The sequence below is a fragment of the Heterodontus francisci genome, chromosome 13 (genome assembly GCF_036365525.1).
Source record: "Heterodontus francisci isolate sHetFra1 chromosome 13, sHetFra1.hap1, whole genome shotgun sequence".
Lineage (NCBI taxonomy): Eukaryota > Metazoa > Chordata > Chondrichthyes > Heterodontiformes > Heterodontidae > Heterodontus > Heterodontus francisci.
In genome coordinates, this window is record NC_090383.1 from 23,215,652 (window position 1) to 23,236,038 (window position 20,387).

At 40.8% G+C, this 20,387-nt stretch overlaps 1 protein-coding gene across 3 annotated transcripts in view; it reads left to right on the forward strand.

Moving 5' to 3' along the window:
• Window positions 1-20,387, forward strand: part of entpd6 (ectonucleoside triphosphate diphosphohydrolase 6) — an 89,318-nt gene that overhangs the window by 54,755 nt on the left and 14,176 nt on the right. For 2 of the 3 annotated variants that reach the window (XM_068044520.1, XM_068044521.1), the window contains exons 6-11: window positions 1,500-1,535; window positions 2,715-2,803; window positions 9,200-9,279; window positions 12,826-12,890; window positions 14,117-14,218; window positions 15,293-15,433. In XM_068044520.1, the coding sequence (XP_067900621.1) occupies window positions 1,500-1,535; window positions 2,715-2,803; window positions 9,200-9,279; window positions 12,826-12,890; window positions 14,117-14,218; window positions 15,293-15,433 (513 nt within the window). The remainder of the gene's footprint in view (window positions 1-1,499; window positions 1,536-2,714; window positions 2,804-9,199; window positions 9,280-12,825; window positions 12,891-14,116; window positions 14,219-15,292; window positions 15,434-20,387) is intronic. The other variant, XM_068044522.1, reaches the window with a different exon arrangement.

A 20,387-nucleotide genomic window follows, 5' to 3' on the forward strand; every position in this document is an offset into this window, starting at 1 on the left:
TGCCCTCAGCTTCTTCCTGTCCTCCATCTCCAAACCATTATATGTTACCTATCATCAGTGTTTTTTTAAAAAAAAGGATTAAAATAAAGTTACTCCATAAAGAAAAATGAGGGAGAAACATACATAAAAGACGGAGGCAGGGGGAGAATTTTGCATCAGGAAAGAATGAGAATCTTGGACACGTATACAGAGACTATAACAGGTGTGCAAAAGGGAGATGAATAGAATTCCAGAGTTGGGATGAAGTAGAGAGGAAGTTGCAAGAAGACATACTGTTTTATTAAACTGGTTAATTCTCAATTCTGATTTGATATTGTCAGAAGTTTACAGCATGGAGTAAGGCCATTTTGTTTGTGCCAGTTTTTTGTAAGGCCAAACCTAAAACTAATCCTCCTGTCCCATTCACTCCTTATATCTTGATCTGATTCAAATATTCATCTACTCTTCTCTCTACGATGTAGTTATCTTTGCCTCAACCACTTCCTGGCGTTTAGCATACCAAGCTCCAACAACCCTCTGCATAAAGGAATGTTTCATAACTCCCTCCTCAATTTCTTTGTGACAATTTTAAATTAATGATTCCTTGTCCCCAACCAGAGCAAATGGTATTTCTCCAATTACTGTATCAAATCACTTCTTAATTTACAAAACCTCTATTAAATTTTCTCTTGGCCTTCCCCACTTCAGTGGGAAAAGTTTCAGTATCTCAAGTCTCATACTATAAGGTTCCTATCCCCAGCTTTATCTGAAGGTTAAACCAACTGAGCGTAGCCTTGGTTAAAACTGACCAAATCATTTCACTTAAATGTTGGATCTCTGATCTGTGAGGAGATTTACTAGAATGCTATCAGGGATGGGGGAAACTACAGAAGCTGGGGTTGATCTCTTTAGAGCAGAGAATGTTATGATGAGATTTGATAGAGTTGTTCAAAATCATGGTTTTGATAGAGTTAATAAGGAGAAACCGTTTCTACAGGCAGGAGGGCCAGTCATCAGAGGATGCAGATTTTATGATGATTGGCAAAAGAACCCGATGGGATGAGAACTTTTTTTGCACAGAGGGATATGATCAGGAATGCGCTGTTTGAAGGGGTGGTAGAGGGAGATTCAATAATAATTTTCAAAATGGAGTTGGATAAATACTTGAAGGTGAAACTTTTGCAGGACTATAGGGACAGGACAGGCGAATGGGACCAATTGGATAGCTTTCAAAGAGTTGGCACAAGCATCATGGGCTGAGTGACCTCCTGTGCTGTATTCTTTGGTTCTATGATAGTATGAGATAAATTCGACATTCATATTTAAAGGCAGTGGGAGCTTTATGATCATTATTACTTCTGTTTCCAGCCCTTAGGACTTGGTATGTAGGATTTGGCATCTCCGTGTAAGTTAGTCACTTTCAGTCTGCAATTAGACAACAAGGGTCTTCTTATTAGTGAGCACTTTTCTCATACTCATCTCTTCGCTTATTTTCCATTACTAATGCTTTGTAATTGCAGGTATTTCTGCATGGATTACTGTCAACTTTTTAATAGGTAAGCAGCAGTCTGTAGAGTTTCTATTGGATAATACTAATATTTGTATGTTTGACAGAATTGAAATTAACTGAAATATTAGTTTTAATTTAATTGGCACCGAGTTTTACTGTATACACATAGTTTCTGGTCAATTTTACAACAATAATGATTTAACTAGCTGCTTCCAAGTGAGAATCCCAGAGGGGACTACATGAGCAGTGGCCTTAAAGGATCAGGCCAGGTTAGCAGCTCAATATTGTAACTGTAACCCTGTAAACGCTGCCACAAGAAATCAACTTGTTTTCTATTCATAATATATTAAATTTGCTTTGTACATCATGCACTCTTTATTTGGGTGACACCATTCCTGTCACACCTCTTCTACATTGCACCATTTCCTTTTTCGCTCACTTTGGTTTCCCCCATTGTATATTTTAAGTAAATGATTTTCTTAAAACTTTTCCAGGCCCTCCCTTCTACATTTTTTAGACCTTTCCCCATATATTGTCTTCTATAGCGTTTCCTCCAACCCCCCCCCCTCCCCCACCACATTCTCTTAAAGTCCCTGTCCTCATGCTTGCTGTTTTAAGTAGTCAATTCCCTGAGACAAATGAGGCCACACCACTATTTCTACACAATCCCCCTATCCCCCTTCCCCATTGGCAGGAGCCTGAGCTCGACTCTCCATGGACCTGTTCAGTTTTTTCTGCCTACAACAACAGTTCTCATCTGAATGTTCCACTGAATTAAATTGTACAGATGGTTGTTGATCTTTTGGGTTCAGAGTTGCCATGTGTAAGTTTTAGTCGACTTGCATGTTGTGGGAAGGAGGGGGCCTCATCTCTGCTTTCTGACAGGAATTAGTTTTTTTTTACTAGAGAAATGTCCAACAGTTACAATTAACCTCTATTTGACCCTAATCTTTTTCACCTCCCCCCACCCCCACCAAGGAAGTATGTGACTGGCAGTCTTCAAGGGACAAGGACAGGGAACAGGCCTGGTTAACAACTGCACGTTTGGGTGCTTCAGCCTCCAGACTACCTGAGAGAAATGTCAATGGGGACTATCTAGTTTTCACACAATTTCCACTTCACATTTCTTTTTGCATTGAAAGGCAATTTCCCTAATCGTGAATTTATTTCAAAACCACCTCTGTCTGATGAATTTTCAGTGTTCATTGTAGGTTATTCTTTTTAGATAGCTTACAAGAGTCAAAGCACAATACTGCCGGAATACTTGATCTTGGAGGAGGTTCTACCCAGATCACATTCTTGCCTCACAATGAGGTAAGTGTTTTTTTTCCATAAATTAGTCTTCTGAATATTTATCTTTTCTAATCCTGCCAGTTTTCCCCTACCCTTCTCTCCTGCAAGCTTCAGTACCACAGGCATTAGTTGATATTTAATCTTCTTTTTTCTTTGGCCTCCTTGTCTCGAGAGACAATGGGTAAGCGCCTAGAGGTGGTCAGTGGTGTCAGTCGCTGTGAGGCAACTATGGAGTGACCTCTCCATGGCGCATGCCTGGGCGAATGTATGGAGGTTGAGAGTTGCCCAAGCGTCAAAACCCCCCTCTCGGCCTTTCTGGTGGGGTCCAAAGGAGTGCAGAGCACGACGTTTGGCACCGGTATGGCTGCAGGAACTGCCGGAAACATGCCAAAGGTGACACATGACCGCCTACGGGGTTCCACTCCGGATTTTCTGTTAGGGTTTACTCCCTTAGCCGTGGTCTCTCCCGAGACGCCCACAAGGCAGCTGTTCATTTGACAAATAAAACAAGTTAGGGTTATACCCTCATAACCAAAAAATACTTGCTGCAGTCAGGTGGGAGTTGAACAGTGCAAACCACCCTCACCAGGTGGCCGTAACCAATTGGGGGCTTGTCTGGGATCTGAACTGCCAGACAAACGGGAAATTTGGAAAACGGGAGGGAAAATTGACCTCTAAATTGTGGAAGGGTAAACAAACAGGTTTTCCTCTCTCCCTGCTGCACAAACTCCTTAGCATTAAATGTGGCCATTTCTTTTGTTCCTAGCACTGTAGAGGAAAACAGAAGAGTACAAGAAAACCTGATATTTAATACCTCATTTTAAATGACCCTTAATGATGGCTGTGATAAGGTATTTGACCACAGGGCATTGCACTCGAGTTTATCCTATGCAGATGCAGTTCCAGGAGTGGTTACTGGATAGTGACCAGCACCATCTCTTATTGGTCACTGAATAAATTATCAAAGTTACTCCTGACAAAGCATCCGGCACCCGACGTCATCAGAGCACTCCCAGCTACGCACATGTGCAGAAAGGTCTCTTGCTGTCAGTAAGGTGCTGCACATGCACAGCCTATGTTCTTGCCAGGACTATTTGCGCATGCGCGCAAAACGTCATGTACTGGAATGTCACCCTCTTCCCCAGTGCTGCTGCCTGCGCCCGTCTGCTGGTCGCTTGCTCATGGCCTCGCTGCTGCCTTCCCTCAGCCACATGCTCCCTGCTTCAAATGTCATCCCCCCCCAGTTCCCTCCCGATTCTCTTTCTCCCCCCCCCCCCCCCCCCGTCTGCTTCTACCCTCCACTCCCCCCCACGTCTCGCCCCCACCCCCCACGTCTCGCCCCCACGTCTCGCCCCCACCCCCACGTCTCGCCCCCGGCCAGCTCCCTCCCGCTTCTCCCCCGGCCAGCTCCGTCCCGCTTCTCCCCCAGCCAGCTCCCTCCCGCTTCTCCCCCGGCCAGCTCCCTCCCGCTTCTCCCCCCAGTTCCCTCCCTCTTCTCCCCCCAGTGGTTTGGGGGGGCGGGGGTGTGGAGGGAGAGGAGCAGTGCTGAGGGGGATAAGAGGAGCAGGAAGGAGGGGAGTGGCCAGCAGGGAGGAGGAGGGGGTGGGTTAAGCAGGAGTGACTGGATGACTGGGTTGGAGTTTGAAGCAATGAGCGGAGCGAGGGGGAGCAAGTGGCCGACAGGTGGGGGTGAGGTGGCGGTAGAGGCATTGAAGCGGGGAGCGTGTAGCTGAGGGAAGGCAGCGGCAAGGCTAGGGGCGAGCAGACGGGCGCGGGAGGCTGCGCAGCGGAAGAGAAGTGGGATATTGTGGGTGGAGTAGGATCGCAGCAATTGAATTAAATTTTTTTGTGATACGTTGACCAGCACCATCTTTAATCCTGGCAGCTGCCTAAAGTGTCGCAAACAGTGACATTTCAGTCAATGAAGCTGCATTTGTGCCTGTGCAAGTACTGCACCACCTAGTGGTTACATTGTCAGCAAACAGCCATAAATTAAATGCTACTATAATTACTGGGGAATCGAGTTGCATCCATTTACAATTAAGGCCATTGATTTACAGTGATTAAAGAAGCCAAATTCTGTTTTTGTTGCATGGAATTCCAAACTTTTTACTGACGTTTTATGTACTGAATTCTGTCCACTTTTCTGTGAGAACTGTTAATCAATGGTCCCAGCACTTGGGAATGGGCATCTGCCCTTTTTCTGTTACCCCTGCCCCAACCAAAAAAGCATGAAGGCCAATTTTAACATCCTCATCTTCAATGCAACTGAGATCAGCTACCCCAGCAGAGAGTAAAGACCAAATCTCTGACCTGCATGATTTGGATGGGTCAGATGGTCGTTTCAGCTACTCACTCACTGTTCAACTGTTTTGGGAGCTATCCCAATTTATATAAAAAGCATAATATGGTGCATTTGTCCCAACTATTTTCAAAGGCAGGGTTTCAATTAACTGTTAGGTTCAGGGTATGGTAGCCATAATAAGTTGGTGGTTTGCAAAATGTATTGGTGGAGTGGTTTATTTCTGTGTTTTGTGAAAATGCAGCTTTTTGCAAACAATTGCAACCTTTTCCAGTGCTAATGCTTCTCTCTGTGTAAAGCTACCATTTGTTTTCCATAAAGTTGTGAAAACATTAAAATTGCCGAAGGTGAATTAGAGAGTTTCATGTGCATAACCTGCTTTATCAGGAAGTAATAGTTATCTATTGTTTACTGCTCTATGATCTTAAACTCTTCGACCAGCTGGTTCTACCAGTTTTCTCTAACAGAAAATGCAAATCTCCCAAGATCTTGTGTAAAGTCTTAAGGAACTCTTTCATTTGCAGCTTCTGTAGTTTGGAGAACAAGAATCTAGTTCCTGACATTTTATGTTGCTGCAATGTGCTCACATACTGTCCAGCAGAATGGTTTATTATAAAGACAAGTTGCATAAATTTGGCTTATATGCCCTTGGTGTTTACAACAACAACAACTTGCATTTCTGTAGAGCCTTTAACATGCTCCTGTCAAGTGCCTTGGGACTATTATCAAACAAAATTTGACACAGAGCCACATAAGGAGACAGGACAGAAGAGAGTATTTTAAGGAGTGTCTTTAAAGGAGGTAGCAAGGTGGAGAGGTTTATGGTGGGAGTTCCAGAACTTGGGGCCAACACAGTTGAAGGCATGGCCACCAATGGTAGAGTGATTAAAATCTGGATGTGCAAGAGGCCAGAATTGGAGGAGTACAGTGGGTTGGAGGAAGTTGCAGAGATGAGGGAAGTGCGAAGCCATGGAGGGATTTGGAAAAAAAGATGAGAATTTTTAAATCGAGGCGTTGCATGTACCATGAGCTAATGTAGGTCAACGAGCACAGGGTTGATGGGTGATTGGAACTTGGTGCGAGATAGCATACGGTAAGAATTTTAGATGAGTTGAAGTTTATGTAGGGTGGAAGATGGAAGCTGACCAGGAGAGCATTGGGATAGCCAAATCTACTGGTAGCAGAGCTGTGCATGAGGGTTTCAGCAACATATGAGTGAACGGGGATGGAGCCAGGTGGTTCTAAGAGGTGGATGTAAGCAGTCTTGGTGATGGAGCAGATATGTGGTTGGAAACATCTTTATCCATTCTGCTGGACAGTGTGTAAGCATGTTATAACAATGTAAAATATGACACCAGGGTTGCAAGTGGTCTGATTCAGCCTCAGACAGTTGCCAGGGAGAAGGATGGATAAGGATGAGGGAAGATCTAATCGAGATGTTGAAAATGATAAAAGGATTCAAGAAGATAGGTACAGAAGAGCTGTTTCCTCTGGTGGGGGAGTTGGAACAAGGATGTGCATTCTTCAAATTAGAGCTAGGTCATTCAGGAGTGAAAACAGGGAGCAGTTTTCATACAAGGAGTAATGGGAATCTGGAATTTTTTTCTCCCGCCACTGCCAAAAAAAAAATGCTGTGCATGCTGGATCAGTTGAAACTTACAAGATTGAGTGATAGATCTTTATCAGGTAAAGGTATTGCAGGATATGGAACAAAGGCAGGTAAATGGAGTTGAGGTACAGATGAGCCATGAACTAACTCCTGTTCCTATGTTCCTATTATAACCAGTTTCCTTGCCCACATGGTTCTGTAGTGATACCTTTGAAGTTTTTTTTACTCCAATTTAAATCTCACCTAAATACCTATGAATGGTATGAAAAATAATGGGTGCCTCGCAGTGGTTCAGACCAATAATGAAGTTAATGGGTTTAGATAGTGGTGGTACACTCGCATGCTTAAAGCTAGAACTGAACCCTGGTATTAGCCCGCAAATGTAAGAGCCTGGGTATGATGGCTGTGCATTCTGTCTTTTAGCCTCTGAACAGATTCAGGAGTGGGGTGGGGGGGCGGGGGGGGGGGGGGGGGGGGCTGGTGGCGGCACGGCATTTCTCTGCCCCTGTTACCAGGGTTTTTGCCTATCTCTAAATGGAGTCATGTGATAACCAGCAACACTGTTGCCAAATTAGTTCTTTCAGTGCCCTCTTGATTAAAAAACATTTATTCAGTTTAACCATAAATTCCTTTAAAAATATTTTTTAACAAAAAACAATCACTTTCATGTCACCTCCACCCTCGGAGGAATGAAACTCCATTTTTAAATGTGTTTCATTATAAAGTGTGGGACAAATAGAAAACACATTTTGACACTCATACTCATTCGCTGTCGTCTTGTCATCAAGAAAAAGCTGCACTTTCCATCTTCTTACCCTTACCTGTTCTGGGATTACCTGACTCTGCTGTGAAAAAATCGGGGAGGGATCCAATCCCTAACGTTAACTTCCTGAGCACAGGAATGTTTAAAAAAGAAACACTGCAAAAGGTAACAGTTAAACCTTAATCTCTCCTTGGTGTATTTTTAAGAACTTGTGAGGAATTTTAATTACTTTCAGTTCTGGTTTGTGCTGATAATATCTGACAACATGTACCTAAGGAATGAGCACATTCATGTTTCATAACTTACCTTGTTGCTATTGTTAATCCAACTTTAACATGCATCTGATTGTGCATAAAATGTACAATACAGTCTGTATTTTACTAAATGACTATTGCAGCTTTTTTAACCCAAAACTTAAAAATTCTAAAATTCTTGTCACAAGATCTCAATTAAAGCTCTATTGCCATCCAGTGGGAGTTGCTTTCACTGCAATTAAAGAAACGTATTCTGTTCCATTCTTTGAGATTCCACGGGATTGTTTTATGCATTGTGATACCTTGAATCAACATAATTGTTCAGTTTCTGCTTGTTTTGAGGCCGTGCCCTCGCAAATTATTCTGCAGGACCCATTTAACCTCAAACAGGAAACTTGGCATCAATTGCCATCCCAACCAAGACTTTTTCTTGTATCTTGGGATAAGGTTCATAAATGTGAATAGAAGATTAAATACAACAGGCCCATCCCTTTGTTTTTTGGTATTCCTCAACATTTGCCTTTTCTAACCGATTATAGGTGACTTGCTAAGTTAAATATACTGAAATTGGAGAGAGCTCAGTGAAGCAGCACATTGAAGCATTTCACTGCAGAGTGATAATATGCAGAATCTCTTCAGGATTTCACATGCAAAGTTGCCATTTTCAGCTGACCTTCAAAGAAAAGTGCATTGTGCCAGGGTGGCCACACTGGCTTCAGCGAGGGAATCATGCTTGTGAAAAGGAGGAACTTTTTTTGCCAATTAGTTAACATCATTTTGCAGATTGACATATTTACATTTTTACTGCTGCCTTACTGCTGGTAATGTCACCTTGCTCATTTTAAAAATTGCAGCTCGGTCAGAATTTCAATGTTTTCACCTTAAAGAAAATATTTTTCCGCAAAATATTTTGTTTTCCTGGGAATAACATCTTTTTACATAAGTTAGTTGTTAGCTTGGTTTAGGGTAGCACTACCAACTCTCAGTCAGATGGTTGTGGGTCAAAACCACTCAAAGACTTGAGCACATAATTTATTCTGTCACTTCAATTCAGCGCTGAGCAAAATTATTGCATTGCTGAAGGTGCACATGAGCAGTTTAACAAGGGTCCAGTCTGTTTGGTATGTACAAAATCCCATGGTACTATTCAAAGAAGAGCAGGGAGTTCTCCTGGTCATCAGGAAAAACAGTTTAACAGGTTTTTCATCCTCTTGTGGGTTCCTACTATACGCAAATTGATGTTTACTTACATAACAATGAATGCACTTCAAGAATAATTATTTCTCTATGTATCAGTAGATTCATGCAATACGCAATTTTGTATATACCCTATAATATCTTTAGCTGTAGTTGTTCAAGGTGTGAGTTGTTTGATTTTATATTGTACATTTGATTCTATGGTAAGATAGTGTGGTATAGTGATTCTATTTTTTGTCTCATCCTTTTGAACAGCAATAACTTTGAGTATATTTTACGGTTTTCCCCACAGATGACACTCCAGACCTCTCCTATTAACTATATTACCTCAATTCAGATGTTCAATAGCACTTACACACTCTACTCACACAGGTTAGTAGAATTTCTGATGAAAAGTCACTGACCTGACACATTAACTCTGCTTTTCTCTCCACAGATGATGCCAGCCCTGCTGAGTATTTCCAGCACTTTTTTGTTTTTATTTCAGTTTTCCAGCATCTGCAGTATTTTGCTTTTATTTATTATAGTATAATTTCTTTTTCCGTTTTACTGGCAAGGGTCATTGTGTGAACACTCAAACCCTGCCATAAGATAATCCCTGGTGTTTTTAATTCATATGTGTGGTGAGGGTCCTTGTACACATTTCCACAGCAGAGTCCTGTCAGATTCTCTGACCAGTCAGCTTGCTTGTTTGAATGTGTCGAGCTGGCTTGTCAACAAAGTTTTTAAGCTTTTTTTCTTGCCTCTGCAAGGTTTTGTCATATGTGAACTTCTAAGTATTTCAGCCCCGGGACGTGTACATTTCTCATTTTGCATTTTCCCCAATTTATGCCAGTTGTAAATGTCTTTGCCAGACTTTTCACCACTGAAGTCATCTATATCCATTGTTCGTAATTGCTGCTTAAAGTCTGCAGGGCACTACTTGCTTCAATATGTGCAGGATTTTCCAGACAGCTCCTCAAAAACGAGCCTAAACAACTTAAAAACATCATGGAGAACAGATTATTGGGTCTGAACCATAGAAACCGAAGTCAGAACTCTGGGTATTATAGAAGTGCTCCAGTTTAGATTAAGGAGTGGAGAAATGTTGATCAAGGTGATGATGTATTCTGCATCTTGTACTTTCAAAATTGAATCATCATGTTCAAGATTTATTCAACGTTTGATCATTGGTCTATAATTCCTGCCCAGCTTCTACTTTAACACAGGTGAATTCCAAAGACTCAATTCCTTTCGGCAACAAGAGATGCTAATAAAGGTCCTAGATGCTTTAGGGATTTTTACACCACGTTGGTAATGTCCAATTTCTATCTGAAGGCTAGCTGTCACGTTTGAGCGTAAAGATTTGCATATTAATTTTTAGAAATTGATTCCTGGGAGATGGGTGTCACTCACAGAGCCAATATTTATTGCACATTCATAGTTGACCTTGAGAAGCTGCTGGTGGTGAGTCGCCTTCTTGAACTGCTGCATTCCTTGTATTGAAGGTGCTGCCATAGTGCTGTTGGGTAGACAGTTCCAGGATTTTGACCCAGCAATAGTGATATATGTCCACGTGGCGATGTTTTGTGACTTGGAGGGGATCTTGAGCTGATTGAATTTCCATGCGCCTGCTGCCCTTGTCCTTCTACGTGATAGAGGTTGCAGGTTTGGAAGGTGCTGTCAGAGAAGCCTTGGCGAGGTGCTGTAGTGTATATTGTAGATAGTACACACTGTTGCCACAGTGCACCAGTGGTCGAGTAAGTGAATGTTTTAAGGTGTTGGATGGGTGCAAATTAAGCAGACTGCTTTGTCAATATGCTAATTAAAATTCTGGATCTAACCAAGAAGTATTGAAAATGCATAATTACTATAATAGTCATAAGAAATGTTGTGAATTTTATTTCAGGGAAACCTAATCATGTTCCTTTCTCAATTGAGTTGACCACTTAATCAGTATGCTCACCATACTTCTTTCATACAGTAATTTTGATCCATATTTTTAAAAATTCTTAAAACTTAACACTTTTTTTGTTACATGATGAAACCTTAAATTTAAAAAAAAATTCACAAAGGAAAAAAACTACCTGTTCTGTATAGTATTATGCTTTACATCACATTTAGAAAAGTAGGATTTGAAAAGATTACAGCAGCATAGTTGGAAACCAGCTACAGTGTCTGGATCTATGTTCTGGAAGATAGGATGGACATCTGGTGCAAAGGTAGTCGGTCCCAGCTATCGGGATCATCCTACAAAGAAAGTTGAGCAGCATCTTGAGAGAAGGAGGGAGGGAAAGTGGGTTCTAGCACCCCTAAGCTTGTTGGATCACAGACTGAGGCAGTTTGTCTAATAGCTATTAGGTGAAGAAAACTGTAATAAGCCCATTGTAGATTTAAATAGTAATTTTCAGCTGGAACCGTGCTTGATGTAAGGAGAATCCATAATACCTTTAAAATGGGAAGTGAATGAATATTTGAAAGGGCAGAGAAGTGGAATGAAGTGTATTATGAAAGTGATTCTTCTTTGTTAAAAAAATAATAATTTTAAAGGAATTTATGATTAAATTGAAAATGTTGGACCAGTTTTTTGAAAGGAAGCCTTCAAGAGGGCAGAGGGAGCCAGATCTGCAACAGTGTTGCTGGTTGTCACGTGGCTCGGGTTAGGCATGGACAGAAAACCCTGGTAACGAGCAGAAAAGTGACAAGTGCTTCTTTGATTGGACAAGCCCAATAGTAACAGAGAGCACCTGCATGATCAGAAAAAAACTGACAAGTTTTCTGGTTGTCAGCCAGTGCGTGTGTGGTTTTACCTTCTGGAAGGAGATAAAAGTCAAGTCTGTTACAGAAGAAGGAGAATTCCAAGGAAGAACAAAAAACTACAACACAGCTGCAATTCCCTAGAAGATTCTGTGAAGTCCACTGTGTCGATTCATCTTGTTCCTGTATTTGAGAAAGGCCTGCTAAATTAATTTTCAATGCCACCTGACGAGAACTGTTCTGGAAGATTCTAGTGACCTGACTGCATGTGCTCGGAGTTTGGACTTTGCAGCGTGTTTCATCTGTTTTTTTTTCAGGGGTGGGCAAGTGATCTGCCTGGGTGTGTTTTTTTGTCTGTAACAGCTCGCATCTAAAAATCCTCTCTCTCTCTCTCTATATATATATGTTGTGTATATATATTATATATATATATGTATATGTATGTATGTGTGAGTGTGAAGGGACTAAGGTAAAAACGGACTATAAAACTTTGATTAAGGTGGAAAGGGAACTTCTAAAAATTTAATGTTGGATTTTATTTTAAAACTAGATCTCTGAGATATTGTTTTACTTCATTACTAGTTAAGACTTGTTTTATACTCTGTTAATTTTGTTACGTAAAGAAACCTGGTTAGTGTGTTCTATTCTGGGGAAAATAGTGTATCTGATTGACTTTCAGTAAGTGGGGAAATTTTAAATAAAAAATAATTTTTAAGATGTGACCTGTGCAGAAGTGGGACTGAATTAACAGTGCGCTCCTCCTGCCTCAGTTGTAACAAATGGATAACTGTTTGAGTGAGCCAGCACAAGTGTGATGGGCTGAATGGTCTCCTGCACTATAAAACTTTGATTTTATTCTTTAGTATTGACTTAACTTTTCTCGTGCTTTAATCTAGATAGTAATCATTAGACATTTTTTCTACTGCTTATTTTTCGACTAATTTTAAATATTTTCTAATTAATACAAATGCACACTCGATTCTTTGGACTGACAAATGCAGAGCACATTCTAACTTTAATATGATTGCCATCTGTTTAAATGTTTGGAATTCATCCAAACTCCATGATTTTATGTACCTGTCTTATAACTCATTAGAGCCAGTTATTAATGTAAGAATAACATGTTATTTTGGTGACCAGTTCAGTATCCTTCATTTCACTAATATTGCTTTCAATTGTCAGTTACCTAGGATTCGGTTTGATGTCAGCGAGACTTGCAATTTTAGGAGGAACTGAAGGTAGACCACGTAAGTTAGCATAATTGGTCATACTTTCTTCTACTTCAAGCTGCATAAGAGTGAGACTACATAAGCCTGCTATACTAATGTAAAGGACTCTACACTGGTACAGACAGAGACATCAAAGCACTCCTTTTGTAGGGGTGCTGGAAGCTGCAAAGCTTAAGTAAGTCTGCCTCTCTTCCCCCCTCTCCCCCCCCCCCCCCCCACCGCCAATCAATCTGTTGCAGTCCTCTCCTCATTTTTCTTCCCCACCCCAATATTATGGAAACGGATTGGGATACATGCATAAAGTTAGTGCATTTACACTGGTATATGGGGACTCCACCACCTCAAAGTTCTATACCTTTCTGACTTGGACATATATTGCCGTTCCTTTGTCATCGCTGGGTCAAAGTCCTAGAATTCCTTAGTTAACAGTACTGCAGGCATACCTTCATCAGTTAGGGATGGACAATAAATGTCAACCTTGCCAGCGACACCCACGTTCTGAGAATGAATTTTTTTTTAAAATTACTTTTAAATCACGTTTGTGATCAGTGCACAAACCTTGTACATGCAAAGTTCTGTTATTGCTATATCAGCCCCACAGTGTAAATTGGCAATTTGACAACAGTGAAGGCTAACCTTACTTGCTGAACCTCTTCAATGATCGGGGTTCTGTATTATAAAGCAGCAGTTACAAAGACAATGGAAATAGATTGTATTATTTGTATCTGAGGTGAGATAAACCAGAGGCATCAGTAGTAAGGATAAACTGTGCATGAAATGGACACCAGGGATGATATAGGAAAGGTTGGTGTCATTGTATGATTGTAGGTCATTGTCTAATTCTGGATATAACGGGATTTGTGTTTATGTTATCTGTTCCCTGTTAATTTTTCCACTTCAGCGCACAATTTTGAATAGCTAATGGAACGGAAATTCTTTCAAAACTGACAAAAGGTAATGCTGCTTGGAACATGCATTATCGTTGGAAGGGAATTAGGATAGTATTCTGTGGGGGAGTGCAAAGCTGTGGATCTTTGCATTATTTAACCATCCTGGCTCTGTTAATGGACACATTGAATAAAAAATGCCTGGAGAAATTAAAATGAATAAGATATCTTTGTTTTATGTTCCAGAAAAATTTACCAACTATTTTAATTCTAAAACAGTCTGTGAGGGAAAAGGGCAGTTCAGTTCTAACATTGATGTTGTAATCATGCTCTCCTTTTATTGTTCACTCATTGCAGTTGAGAAAGGACAAGAGCTAGTAAGTTCTTGCTTATCACCAAACTACAAAACAGAATGGAAGCATGCTGAAATTGTTTATAGCATTAAAGGACAGAAAGCAGGTAAGTACCTATTTAAATATATTCACTTCTAACTTATCAACTGTTGACACAGTGGTAAATTACTCTGTAATATTTAAGTATTACAGAATTTTACAGCATGGAAAGGAGACTATTTGACCCATTGTGCCTGTGCTCTTTGAAAGAGCTATCATATTAGTCCAACCCCCCTACTCTTTCCCCAAAACGTGAACCAAGATGGGTAAATGGAGTTAAGATACAGTCCAGCAATGATCGAATTGAATGCCAGAACAGGCTCAATGGACTGAATGGCTTACTCATATTACTGTGTTCTTGTGAATGTATCAAGAGTTTATTTAATATGCCTCTCACTGATCACCACCTAACAAAGTTACGCATTCATTAATTGGTGGTGAATTTTGTTTTCATGTGATTATCTGTTTCTGTACCCTACATTTGCAGCCCTCCTCCCAGGTATGAAGAAGGGATAGTGCGGACCAACAAATTGTGCCCATAATCGTTACGTTACAATTGACTGATAGGAGCGCAGAAGCAGAGTGAAGTAGTATTGATTTTTTTCTGTCCACAAGATTGGTACTGCTCAGCATTTCATCTGGCAGTTATGCTAGGATTGATTATGCTCACCCAGTGAATCAAATGAGCTTGGTTGTTGTGTAGCCATAGAACACCAATCACAACCTTCTGTTTGAGCTCCCAGAATTAGTGTGTTTAACAATAACTGAATCTCAGGCACAAACATCCTTTTCACAAACTGTTTGCATTAAAATGTTGTGAATTAGCCTGGCTAAATAGAGAAAGAATTAAACTGTCTTTACTTCATGCATCCTCTTGTAATTTGTGGCATATTGACCATTCTGCAGCCAAAGCTGATTTTCCTCATCATTTATTCTTGAGGAAAATGAGTGTGATTTATTCTTTTCACCTGTTTCAGCCTGATTACTGTTAATTCTGTGATTAAGTGGTTGTCCCAAGGTTAAAGCATTTGATCATCAATTTTTGCTACACCAGTATTCCTTCACTGTCGGTTTTCAGTGAAAACCTGAAGCCAATAAACAGCTGAACTCATATTTCTTTCTCTGACTGCTTATGTTCTAGGAGAACCTCTCTATGATTCCTGTTATGCAAGGATAGAAAAAATACTCTACAAAAAAGTGCATAAACCTGAAGAAGTGGGGAACTTGTCATTTTATGCATTCTCCTACTACTATGACAGAGCAGTTGATGTTGGACTTATTGGTAAGTATGCAAGAAGACAAGAAATAGGAGCAGGAGTAGACCATATGGCCCCGCGAGCTTGCTCCGCCATTCAATACGATTCCTGGCTGATCTTGGACTTGAACTCCACTTTCCCGCCTGCTCGCCATATCCCTTGATTCCCTGAGAGACCAAAAATCTGTCTATCCCAGCCTTAAATGTATTCAATGATGGAGCATCCACAACTCTGCGGTAGAGAATTTCAAAGATTCACAACCCTTTGAATGAAGTAATTTCTCCTCATCTCAGTCTTAAATAATCGGCCCCTTATCCCTGAGATTGTGCCCCCGTGCTTTAGATCCCCCAACCAGCGGAAGCAGTCTCTCTACCCTGTCCAGCCTTTTCAGAATCTTGTATGTTTCAATGAGATCGTCCCTCATTCTTCTAAACTCCAGAGAATATAGGCCCAGTTTACTCAGCCTCTCATCATAGGACAACCCCCTCAACCCAGGGACCAATTTAGTGAACCTTCACTGTATCGCCTCCAATGCAAGTATATCCTTTCTTAACCAAAACTGCACATAGTATTCCAGATGTGGTCTCACCAAAACCCTGTACAATTATAGCGATACTTCCTTATTCCTGTACTCCAAACCCCTTGCAATAAAGGCCAATATGTCATTTGCCCTCCTAATTGCTTGCTGTACCTGCATGCTAACTTTTTGCGTTCCTTGTACGAGCTCACCCAATTCTTTTTGAACAGTAACACTTACAATTTTCACACCTTTTAACAAAGATTCTGCTTTTCTATTCTTAAGAGCAAAGTGAATAACTTCACCATTCCCTACATTATACTCCATCTGCCATTTTGATGCCCACTCACTTAACCTGTGTCCTCCCCACAGCTTACCTTTTCACCTAATTTTGTATCATCAGCAAACTTAGATACATTACTCTCTGTCTGTTCATCCAAGTCATCGATATAGATTATAAATAGCTGAGGTCCCTGCACTGATCCTTGAGGCACTCCACTATTTACTGCTGCCAACTTGAAAATGCCCCATTTATGCCCACTCTTTCCTTCCTGTCTATGAACCAATCCTCTATCCATGCTAATATATTACCTCACACTCCATGAGCCCTTATCTTGCCTATTAACCTTTTGTGCAGCACCTTATTGAATGCCTTTTGGAAATTCAGGTAAACTACATCTACTGGTTCCCCTTTAGCTATCCTAATAATTACATCCTCAAAAAACTCTAATAAATTTGTCAAACAGGATATTCCTTTAATGAAGCCATGTTGACTTGTTCTAATCTTGCTATGCTTTTCTAAGTACATTAAGACTTTCTTAATAGTTTCCAGCATTTTCCCAACGATTCATGTTCAGTTAACTGGCCTGTAGTTCACTCTTTTCTCTCTCCCTCCTTTCTTGAAAAGTGGTGGGTGTAACATTTGCCAACTTTCAATCTGATGGAACTGTTCCCAAATCGAAGGAATTTTGGAAAATCATAACTAGCGCATCCACTATCTCTGCAGCTATCTCTTTTACAGCCCTAGGGTATAGGCCATCAGGTCCTGGGTATTTGTTGGATTTTAGTTCCTTAAGTTTCTCCAATACTTTTTCTCTGCTGATATTAATTTCTTTAATTTTCTTACCCTTTTTAGCCCTCAAGTTTCTGTCTGTTTCTAGTATGAAACTTGTGTCTTCTACTGTGAAGACAAACACAAAATATTTATTCAATGCCTCTGCCATTTCCTCATTCCCCATGATAATTTCTCCTGTCTCTGCTTCTAAGGGACCAATGTTTCATTTAGCTGCTCCCTTTTTATATACTTATAAAAACTCTTACAATCTGTTTTTATATTTCTGGCTGGTATTCTCTTCTATTTTTTCCATTTTAATCAACTTTTTGGTGGCCCTTTGGTTTCTAAAACATTCCCCAATCCTCAAACTTACTACTGTTTTTTGCAACATTGTAAGCCTCATTTTTTAATCTAATACTATCCTTCACTTCCTGAGTGAGACACAGATGGGTCTTTCTTGCTGAGTTTTTGTTTTTCAATGGAATGTATTTTTGTTGAACATTATGAATTGTTTTCCATTGTTCATTTACTGCCATACCATTTAGTCTGTTTACCCAATTAACCTTATCCAGTAATTGGCTTTGTTTAAGTTTAAGATTCTTTTCAACCTCTCACCTTCTAGACCACTGTTGCCAATTTCATTGTCCCAGTCTGTATGAAGATTAAAGTTCCCCACAATTATTACATTGCCTTTGTTACAAGCTCCAATAATTTCTGTTTAATGCTTCGTCCAACGGTACAACTATTGTAAGGGGGCCTGTAAACTACTCCCACCAGTGTTTTCTGATTCTTGCTATTCCTAATTTCCACCCATACTGATCTTCTGAGGCCAGATCCTTTCTCTCTTAATGTCCTTATGTCATCCTTTACTATCAGGGCTACCCCTCCTCCTTTGCCATTCTGTCTGTCTTCCTGAAATATTGTGTACCCTGGAATATTTATTCCACAACCTTGATCGCCTTGTAACCAAGTCTCTGTAATGGCGATTAGATTTCAATAATTTGCCTCTATTTGTGCCACTAGTTCATTTATCTTATTGCAGATGCTTCATGCATTCAGATAAAGAACCTTGAATTTCATTTTTTTACTTCTATTCCTTGCAATGACCCTATTCGCTCAAATACAATTTTTGTTAAACTCTCTGTTCCTTGCTGCCCTATTCTGCTCGTCTTTACCCACAATGCCCTGTTCCGATGCCTTGACCTTTCTCTTTGGATTTCTAAATCTCCCTTTTCTAGAACCCTCTCTCCCCCCCCCCCCCCCCCCTGTTAGTTTAAAGCCCTGTCAACAGCCCTAGTTTTACAATTGGCCAGGACACTTGTCCCAGCCTGGTTTAAGTGGTGCCCATCCCAACGGAATAGCTCACTCTTTTCTGAGTACTGATGCCAGTGCCCCATGAATCAAAACCCCTTCTTCCCGCACCACTCTTTGAGCCATGTGTTTAATTCTCTAATCTATTTGACCCTATGCTAATTGGTGCATTAGCTCAGGTAAGTGTTTGGGAGTAATTGAAGTTCAGTTGCCTTGATGGTCTGGTGTGAGTAAAGTCATCACCCAGTGAGGAAGCAAACCATCACAATACAGATGCTAAGGTTCTAATGCTGAATTAGACTATCTCAACTAGAGCAGGAAGTGCAGGTGCTACATTTGGGAATCAATATTAATCTCTGCCACGCCAGGTGGGGGAGGGTAAAAATTAAAAATATGAGCAATGATGAGCAGGAAATGATGGCTGTGGTCCATCCAGCCTGACCCACACAATTGTGATATTGTATCACAATATATACACTCTCTATCTGACCCAAAACCATGTAATCTCCTGGGAGAGGTGAAAAAAAACAAGCTGGCTTGGGGGACAAGATCTGGAAATTCCTCTCTGCTGTGGTGGGGGTGAAATCAGCACTAGTCCTGGAGATCACTCTGGTCCTGAATTCCTTGCAGTACCAACCCAGTCAGAAACAGATCCAGCTTTCCCTTGAAGGAATTCAGTGAATCAGTGCTTACCGCAGAAGCTGGCAGTCTGTTCGAAGTCTACTGTTCTCTGGGGGGAAAAGAACCACATTCTGACATCTAATCTGGATCAAGCCCCGCAGCCTCACAGCTCCAGCGACCTGGGTTTGATTCTGGGTACTGCCTGTGCGGAGTTTGCAAGTTCTCCCTGTGACCGCGTGGGTTTTCGCCGGGTGCTCCAGTTTCCTCCCACAGTCAAAAATTTGCAGGTTGATAGGTAAATTGGCCATTATAAATTGCCCCTAATATAGGTAGGTGGTAGGGGAATTGAGGGAAGGTGGGGATGTGAGAGGGTAATGGGATTAATGTAGGATTAGTATAAATGGGTGTTTTATGGTTGGCACAGACTCGGTGGGCCGAAGGGCCTGTTTCCGTGCTGTATCTCTAAATAAAATTAAAAATAAAACAAAAACTTAAAATTGTGACCCCTGGTCCCCGCTAACCTATTTAATTGGAACCAACTGTCAACTCAAATGCAATCTATTCCCTTCATCTTTTAACCTGGATAAGATCACCTCTAAGCCTATACTTCTCTAAAGTGTAGAGTGCCAGCATTTTTAGCCTATTTTGCTAACTAAGATGCTTTAAACTGTCTAGTTGCCCTTCTCTACACCCTTTCCAAAGCCTCAATATCTCACACATTGTGAGAAGACCAAAACTGGACACAGTGTTCCAACTCTGGCTTTACCAAGATCTTGTACAAGGATAAAATAGTGTACTTTTTCCTATATTGGTGTCCTTTGAATGCACCCCAACACCCTATTTGCTTTAGTTATTGCTTCATGGCATTGCTCACGAGCCTTTGGAGAACAATGCACTAGAACACCCAGATCTCTTCCTTTCTGCGTCCTTTTTTAAATCTTTTTTTCCCTGAAGGATGAATGCATGTTGAGTATTTGCCCCTCCCACTTGCATAACATTGTATTTTTCCAAATTAAGCGCCATTTGTCTTAGTGACAAGAAGCACAGGGTTATTGTGGTGGGTGGATGTTTTTCAGACTGGGAGGTGGTTTGCAGTGGTGTTCCTCGCGGGTCAGTTTTGGGTCCATTACTCTTTTTTCAATTTTTAGAAACAACCTAGACTCTTGAGTAGGGAGCAACATTATAAAGTTTACAGATGATACAAAACTTGACAAAGTAATAGTGATGTGGATAGGTATAGGCTTCAGGATGACATAGACTGGATGGTGAAATGGACAAAAGCGTTGCAGATAGAGTTCAGTGCAGAGAAGTGTGAAGTGATGCACTTTCAGAGGATGTGTGTGGAAAGATAGTGTTCTATAAATGGCACGATTTTGAAAAGTGTGGGTGAGAAGAGAGACCTTGTTGTCCATATACACAAATCCTTAAAAGGGGGCAGGGCAAGTTGATAAGGTGGTTAAAAAAAGCATATGGATTG